The sequence below is a fragment of the Gouania willdenowi genome, chromosome 17 (genome assembly GCF_900634775.1).
Source record: "Gouania willdenowi chromosome 17, fGouWil2.1, whole genome shotgun sequence".
NCBI classification, from domain to species: Eukaryota; Metazoa; Chordata; class Actinopteri; order Blenniiformes; family Gobiesocidae; genus Gouania; species Gouania willdenowi.
In genome coordinates, this window is record NC_041060.1 from 20044588 (window position 1) to 20053798 (window position 9211).

The following is a 9211-nucleotide window of genomic DNA, read 5'->3' on the forward strand; positions in this document are numbered from 1 at the left end:
GTAATGTGATTCTAGTCTAGCAAAATTCTTTATCTACATGAAAAAAAGAAAGTAAATCCTCCCCCAAATTTATTGTATTCCTAAACAAATGTAAAATACAGGTCTTTAGACATTCTAAAAAAGTATAAAATCACAGAAATTATGATATAAAATCCCCACTGAATTGGATAGCTGAAATCAATATGAATCCCCCTGGTAATATCAATGATTACTGGTACTGTCTTTTTTATTTTACTGTATTATTTAAATTTTATTGTCTTGTTTACCTTAATTCTACCCAAGTCGGTTCCAAATTAATTATATTCAAGCATGTAATGTGTATGTTTATTCTTTTAGATGATTTGCAATGATGCTAAGTTGATGTTTCCTCTTTGAATAACATAGAAGAGGTTGTTTTTACAAAGCACTAACTTATCGAGCTATGTGATTTGAGATATGTAGGTCATATGGCTGTTTTTTTTTAAATCATTATCTTGAAATTTTTTTTTAAAGATAAATAGAGATTAAATCAACACAAGATAACTTTTTGTAAAATCAAAATGTATCACTAAAATAAACATGCCTTCACTGTTGACCCATTCTGTGATCTGTCGGTAAAAATCACCCAGTTCTGCATTGAACGGCATTGAAAAATCCCCATAAAGATATATTTTCACCTTGAAATTCAATAACTTTTCCTAGTTTGACCCTAATTGTAGCTGCCCTTGGGTCAAAATACCCCAATTGTCAAATTTAGTTGAAGTCACAGAATCAAGATCACACCTCAAAAATGTGAGAATGCTTTAGTTCTGTCAAAGATCAAAGTCTTCTCTATATACTGTATATAATAAAGCGGTTTAAAAGCAACAACAACAACATGTGACTTCATTCACTTAAATGGTTACAGTTACAGTTTTGTCTTGGGGGGAGCGTTTTTTTTACATATGAAACCTAAAAACCACCTTTCATGATATAAAATAAAATAAATGTACAGTATGAAAGAACAAACCAGACTATTGATCTGTGTGTGTGTGTGTGTGTGTGTGTGTGTGTGTGTGTGTGTGTGTGTGTGTGTGTGTGTGCGTGCGTGTGTGTGTGTGTGTGTGTGTGCGTGCGCAGACATAGATATATGGATATGACCATAGATTGATGTAGCATTGGACGCACTGCTCCAGGCTGTGTCTTATCTCCATGTTTTGACCGTCAAAGTCTCGTGTCATGTTGATGTCAGGCCAGAATCAGCAGATCAGATGCGTAATTTACGCATGATCCCTGACATATGAGAGTGTGCGTGACACAGCGCTGCTCAGACCTACGCTGGATGATGGCCAGTAGATCATCTTCAAATAAAGCAGACTGATTTACAGACTTGCTGCAATAACTGAGATCAATGGTAGATCAATAGAACGGTTTCTGTTCAAATCTGTCTATTTTGGATGCACTGATCAGAGCAAAGTTACAGTGTGCAGAGTTCAGCAGTGTCTCCAACACAGTAACACCAGAGTCCGAGGTGGAGCGGCTCAGTGAAGGTGGTGTTCACTCTGTGGAGGAGAGTCGTTTTGTCACAGACGCTGTAGACGCTCAGAATACCTGCTGTGTGATCCACGTACACTCCTATCCTGGAGGAATGAGGACCTGGGACTGCAGTGCTGACGTTATTGTGATAAAATGTGTAATTATTTGGAGTACGTTGTTGTGGTGGCAAAATTGATTAATTATGTATACTCATATATTTGCTTTTTGATCTCATTCAACTTAATACCCCAATTTGTAACTTTCCACTCCTGTCTGATGTATTTTCCTCTTCCTGCAAAGTCAGTGGACCGATACTCCCATGATACAGCTTCTCTAAAGGAATGTCAGTTGGCCTCAGTTTAATCTCCAAGGCCAGAGCACGTCCAAACCCACCCCGACATCGGAGGTGTCACCTCCGGCAGACTGACCTTCCCCCCCTGGTCTCTTCTTTGTTGTCTGTGGAAGGGGTTCGGTGGGACAGTGGGGTATAAATGTGTGTGAAAGGAACTTTTGGGTCCTTCTTCGCGTCTCTCCTCTGGCCAGAGGAGACCAACTTCTTTGTCTGTCCCGCTTTGTACCTTTTTATTTAGTTTAGATTAAATCATTTTTTATTACTTCATCATCTCTCCTGTCTGGTCTTCATCATTTATCACCACAGAGTATGTTTTCAAGTCAAAGACGAGGTAACCGTAAATTTCACCGGAACATTGTAAAAACCATGATTTGTTATTTAAACCAAATCTACATTCATTCTTAATCCCGCCTCTGCCGATACTCTTGTATGCAACAGCTACATGAACTTGTTTCCCTGTCCACTCCACCTCCCAGTAACAACGTCCAGTCACACTCTCTACTCAGGACATGTGCATGTTTAGTGAACCTGTCAGGATGAGGAGGATGACCCTGATTTCCTCCCAATCCTGTTACTTTTCTGTTTCCTTCTGATAAACTGAGCCCAATGTGAGCTGTGTTTGGATCCAGTGTGAGTCCCTGTGAATACTTTAAGAATCCAGCTCTGCAGTCCTCACTCAGGACTTTGTGCAGATGTTCTCTGAGCTCAGACACCGCTGCTGTCACCTCCTCAAAGCAGTTCTCAGGACCTGTGTTGATGATGGAGGAGTGTGTGGACACACTGAGTGCTGACAGGGAGCTGTAGCTGAGGAGAAACTGGATGTGATCCTCCGTGTGGGAGATCTGCTGCAGCTCAGCGTCTCTCTTTTTCAGCTCACTGATCTCCTGCTCCAGCTTCTTCTGAAGCGCTCGCACTGCACTCACTTCAGTCTGCTGCTTGGATCGGACCTTCTTCTTCAGCTCAAACCTTCTTTTCTGGAGGAGACGGATCACCTCAGTGAAGATCTGCTCGCTGTGCTCCACCGTCTGATCAGCAGAGAGGTTGATGGTCTTCACCTGCTGTTTAAGCAGCTCCACATCTTTTTCTCTGTCCTGGATGTTCTTCTGGGTGTCAGCTCGACTCTCCCGCAGCTCTCTCTGCTTCTCAGTGCTTTCTGCTGCAGCTGAACCCGTGTCTTGAGTCACGACAGCTGCAGGAGAAGATCTGCTCTTGTCATGATGAGGTGATGAAGATCTTCTGCCGCACTGATCAGCAGTGTATCTGTTTTCTCTGCTCCGTGGATGAACATAAAGGTCAATGACCTTTATATTCAAAGGTCCTTTGTGACCTTTATGTTCATCCACGGAGCAGAGAAAACAGAAAACAGATACACTGCTGATCAGTGCGGCAGAAGATCTTCATCACCTCATCATGACAAGAGCAGATCTTCTCCTGCAGCTTCTCGGATGGATCCACCAGCTTGTGTCTCTTGAACACAGCAGATTCATGAAGAGGATGAAGATGTTTCTTACAAAAAGAGGCCAGACAGAACAAACAGGACTTGAAGGCCTTCAGTTTCCTTTCAGTGCAGAAATCACAGAGATCAGAGAGCTGCGTTTTAATCCAGAAAGTGAAGTGGTTTGACTGACACTCAGTTTAAAGACACAGAAACTGCACGTGATTCAGAATGAAGCAAAAACCCACAAATAGACCAAAACAAAGACAATCCCCTGTACTGCTTTCAAGCAGCAACATGAGGCACCTTTATTATAAAAGACTACAACAAGGACAATATGACAAAGAATAGAATCTAGCATCAGGATCATAAATAAATAGATGAGAAAAAAAAATTCTAAAATCAATGTTGAGATTTTTTTCCACAGAGAAAGCAGAGCAACGGGGAGCTACACCCTGCTGTAAGTAAGTTTAGGAAGTTATGCAAATACATGCTGAACTGATTTGTGTTTCCAATCGTAAGTGTTATTATTTACTAAAAAAAAAAAAAAAAAAAAAGCCAATTCTAAAGTATAGTTTAACCAGTTCCTCAAACCGCCTGCCAGGTATTTTGTACAAGCAGTCAGCATAATGAAAAAAGTTGACATAAATTTTTAACTTTTTCCTTGAAGTGCATGATTTTTTTGATTAATTATTATTATTATTATTATTATTTTTTTACCTCCGATATATATTTTTTCTTCAAATTAAAAATCTCAACATTGATTTTCGACTTCATTGTTTTTTGTTTTTTTTTTGTATTACTTCGACTTCTTTTCTGAAGTGCATGAGGTTTTTTGTATTTTTTTAGTACTTTTTTTTCTTTTGTGGTCCTAATACTCTTCCGTGGTTTATTGGCCTTCAACTGTTTAGCAGATCTTTATTCTATTACTGATTAATTTGATTCATCGATAACAATAACAGCTCCGGACAAGTATTTGTTTTTGGCGTCCTCTGCTGGTACCTTGACGAAATAACCCTAATGGTTGAAATAAGAACTGATCCCAGACCAGGGATATGACAGGGACAAACGTTTCGTGGTCTACTGTGATTGGCTCAGCCAGCATATGACGCTGACCAATAGGAGGCAGACATCTGTTCACCGGAGCCACTCTGAAATAGTTCCTCCTGCTTCCGTCTCACAACCGCTGTCTTCATTCTGCGCAGCGACCTTCTACACATCTGCTGAGAAACTGGGCGAAATGGGAAAAATCCAGGTTTTGGCTCTGCTCGCGGTCACCTTAGCCGTGTGCTGTGTACACGCCACGGTTCATTTTCGGGAGGAATTTACCGACGGCGGTAAGTTTTGGCTCATAAATGTCAATAAGGCGGTGTTCACAAGGTTAGCTCATATTCTCTACTGCCTGTTAGCTTGTGTCAGACGACGTTTTTAGGAGAAAATAGGCACCAAAGCTAATATCAGCTTTTAAATGATACATCTAAACGCGTGCTAATGTGCGATTTTCTATATGTTCGTTTCATGTTTTATTTGTCAAACATGTTTAAACTTTAAAAACCCAAAAGTCACTAATTTTGTGCCAAATCAAACTTTTGACAAAAAAAAAATAAAAAATCCAAGCTGAATTATATCCTGTATTTTTATTTATTTATGTTGTTTATTTATTTATTTTAACCTTGTGGTTTAAGTTTCAGTGTATCTAAATCTGTAATGCTGTTTGAATTGCAGATGAATGGAGAAGTCGCTGGGTTCAATCTAAACACAAGTCTGACTATGGAGAGTGGAAACTCACGGCTGGCAACTTTTACGGCGATGCTGAGAAAGACAAAGGTGTTTGAAAATCACTATCATCTTAGATCAGGTCATTCTGAAAGTGAAAATGAGTCGAAAAACAATCACATGACACACACTCAAAGATTAAAAAAAAAAAAAAAAAGACACAGGTTGAGGTTTTTTGTGTCAATATTGAGTAAATAATACATATTAGCCAAGATAACAGTACAGGAAATATACAAGTAAGTGAGGTTTTACAATGACTATTGCACATAGTAAGGGAGTGGAGTAACATTTATTATATTTTATTGAACAACCCGAGTCGGTATTCTTCATTGTGCGAAAATGCATTACTGCATGCATCTATGAATATTTATATAGCATATAGTAAAATGTTTTTTATTTTAATGGAATGCATAACATTTGAAACCTGTTTCCTATTTCCACTATGTCTTGGAACAGTGGCAGGGCGTGGAGGCAACAATAAGGAAGCACTCTTTAACTCAATCTTGGTTTCCTTGTACTACTTCAGGTCTTCAGACCAGCCAGGATGCTCGCTTCTATGCTGTGTCAGCCCGTTTTGAGCCTTTCAGCAATGAGGGGAAGACCTTAGTGATTCAGTTTACTGTGAAACACGAGCAGAAGATTGACTGTGGGGGCGGCTACGTCAAGGTTTTCCCTGCTGACCTTGATCAAACCAAATTGCACGGAGATTCTACATATTATATTATGTTTGGTAAGCCATGGCACTCCTTTTAAGTATTAAAATCTTTGTTTTAAGCATTTTCTAAGTCACTCTTTCTTTTCCTTTCAGGTCCTGATATCTGTGGCTACAGCACAAAGAAAGTTCATGTTATTTTCAATTACAAAGGCAAGAATCACCTCATTAAGAAGGAGATTAAGTGTAAGGTGAGTTGGCTGTTTTGAAAGTAGATTTTATTACAGCAGTGCATAGCTTTATTGTCTATTAACATATAATTTTGTTTCCCCTTCTGAAAGGATGATGAGCTGACCCATCTGTACACCCTGATCCTCAACCCAGATCAGACTTATGAGGTTAAAATCGACAACGAGAAGGTTGAGTCTGGCAGTCTAGAGGAAGACTGGGACTTCCTGCCCCCCAAGACCATTAAAGACCCCGAAGCCAAGAAACCAGAGGACTGGGACGACCGTGCTACCATCGATGACGCTGCAGACACCAAGCCTGAAGTAAATAACATAAGCACTTAAGGGTGAAAGAGAAAATTGATTCAGCGATATATTGCGATAGTTCACTGCTCGATTAATGTATCGATCAAAAAAAAAAAAAAAAAGTCCAAATCAATTTCTTTTAATTGTTTTTAACGAAAAAATCATATAATTGGACTAAAATAAACGTAAGCGCCCGGTCACAAGGTGTCGGTGATCCACATCAGACCTTGTTAAACCCACTCCTCAATGGATTTTAGCTTGGAAGTTCATTTGCTTTATTTTCATAAAACATACTGGGCACTGTTATAGATGTATGTAGTTATTATTATTTTTAAAGAATTTAAGAACTTTTTGATTTTGGTACTTGAATTACAGTTATCTACCATTTACTGGTTTTCACAAGTTTAAAGAATAATTAAATAGATTGTATTTTATACCAATTTGTACTTGTAAAGGTGAAATTTGTAATTGATATCGTATTGTTTGGTGTCAGGATAAATTATATCGTGACATGCAAATCATAGCGTATGGCCAGATTCATGGCAGTGCACACCCCTATGAGTCCCTGTGATGTTTTGGATTGCTTTGGAGTTGCAGAAGTGTCATTAAATTGCTTCATATGTGTTCCCCCCCCCCCATTAGGACTGGGACAAACCTGAAAACATTCCCGATCCCGATGCTAAAAAGCCAGAGGACTGGGACGAGGATATGGATGGAGAGTGGGAGCCAGCTATGATCCCCAACCCAGAGTACAAAGTAAGCTGAAACTTGATCACGCATAGTTTCATTTTCACTTTTAGACGCATGCCTTTGTAGCGTGACATGCTCTGTGTTACAGGGAGAATGGAAACCAAAACAAGTGGACAATCCTGACTACAAAGGAACCTGGGTTCATCCTGAAATTGACAATCCTGAGTACAGCCCTGATTCCAACATCTACAAGTTTGACAACATCGGAGTTATAGGTCTAGATCTCTGGCAGGTAAGACAAAGTAATATAATGCACGAAATGTACAACAGATATGTCTTTGAAAAGTGCAGTCACACGTGTTAATTTTTTTTTGTTTTTGTTTCTTCTGTTTTTCTTAGTAGCTCGATTGGAGTATTTATTTATATTGTTCATTTAATTGGATTTTGCATTTGTTAATGGTGAATAATGGGTGTCGGACTTAACAAGCCGAGGCTTCGTATTTCTTTGTCGAACGAATCAAATGTCTATTATATTAAAATTGGCTTTTTTAATAGGGATTCCTTTTTTCCTCATTTGTTTGAAATAAATAAAATTATCAGGTTTTTCCCACTGATATTGTCACTGATATCGTTTTATCAGTTAATTAACGCTGATTGTGACACGCAGGTGAAATCTGGCACCATCTTTGACAACATCCTGATCACCGACGATGTGAAAGAAGCCAAAGACATTGCAAAGGAGACGTGGGGCATCACTAAGGTAAAGGTTTTCATTCATATTTGAATCTTTAACATGATTTAATCTGGGTTTATTGATTGACAACTGTTCCCTTTTCAGGAGCCGGAAAGCAAAATGAAACAAGAGCAGGATGACTTGAAACGGAAGGAGGATGAGGAGAAGAACAAGGAGCAGAACACTGAAGCCGACGAGGAAGATGTGGATGAGGACGAAGAAGAGGAGGAAGATGAAGAGGATGATGACGAGGCAAAGGATGATGTAGAGGAGGCGCTTTCAGAAATGGAGGAGGACAAAACTCTTCCCAGAGATGAGTTTTGAGAAGAAGGCGTGGCCTACACAAACTTTGACTCGTGGGGTGTGTTGAGGCTGCTGTGCATCCTTTACCCTCAGATTTAGAATCATCCAAAACTATAGGCATCAAATCTAGGGACTGGGGCCAAATCGGGGAGTGTTAACGGACTTTGATTTATTTTTTAGTTGCAATTTTACCTTAAACTGCTGGATTGATTTTTTAAGACTTTTCCACAGGGTAAAGATGACATCCGCTGTTTATGTGGTTTCGCTTCAGCTCCACGTGCTCTTCCGTTGGTTCCTTTGGATGCTTGGGTGTCTAATGGGTTGTGTAAAGGTTATGTCTACCAAATTCAACATGAGAAATGGGGAAGTGAGTGTTTATCTGTCAACTGATAAGAATTAATTTTCATTATTTTCTGACCGGTTCAAACCGAACTTGCACGAGGAAGTCAAATATTTATATGGAAATGATTCAAACTGGTAAATATTCTCAACTTCTTGAGCTGTAGCACTGATTCAACACTCATGAACTAAATGTAATGTTAACACGCAAGTGAGTTGTATGGAGTTTTCTACTGCAATTGTATGACTTCAGTTGTTTGAAGAACATCACACCCATTTTTTTTTTTTTTTTTATTGGATGATGTAATTGAGCCTCGACTTTTTATTAAAAGACAATGCGCCTATTGTCTAGACTTGTATTGTTTGGGCGGGGGATATTCTTACTCCTGGGAAGATCAAATACTAAATACCTCCAGAAGATATTAATTAAGGTTTTATATCTTTTTAGACTCCCAATTTAGAATGCCAGAAGTGATCCACTCAATAAATCATATTCGTTTTGCAATACAGGATAAAACAAATTGCAAGTTGATTGTTGCATAATGTTTTACTGATGAGTTATGCAGCCTAAAATCTGCAAAATTACACATTTTAGTTTACATTTCAAATGTTCTGCTCTGAAACAACATATGCAAATGATTTATGAATGTGGTGTGCAGAAGCCACTGATTTGATGACCCTTTATGGGCATCTGATTCAGTCCAAAACATTAATTCCATCCAATCCCGTAGGTGTTGTGTAGTTGGATAATATTTTAATTTCCTGCATGGTTAGTATTTTGTGTACGGAATGCGTTATTACAGTTTTACCAAACCTTACAACAAATTAATAGGATAGGATGCATACAACATACTGTGCAAGTGTATGTATGCACATGATTTCAACAAATGTAGCTCCTTTTAAC

General features: G+C 38.9%; 1 protein-coding gene across 1 annotated transcript; it reads left to right on the forward strand.

The window, feature by feature from the left end:
• The first annotated feature begins 4442 nt into the window (after positions 1–4442).
• On the forward strand, positions 4443–8652 carry calr3b (calreticulin 3b). The gene is made up of 9 exons (XM_028473463.1): positions 4443–4618; positions 5007–5108; positions 5584–5787; positions 5866–5960; positions 6051–6260; positions 6885–6998; positions 7081–7224; positions 7600–7692; positions 7771–8652. The coding sequence occupies exons 1-9, from the start codon at positions 4522–4524 to the stop codon at positions 7987–7989; spliced, it is 1278 nt and encodes a 425-aa protein (XP_028329264.1). The 5' UTR covers positions 4443–4521; the 3' UTR covers positions 7990–8652.
• Positions 8653–9211: the final 559 nt, after the last annotated feature.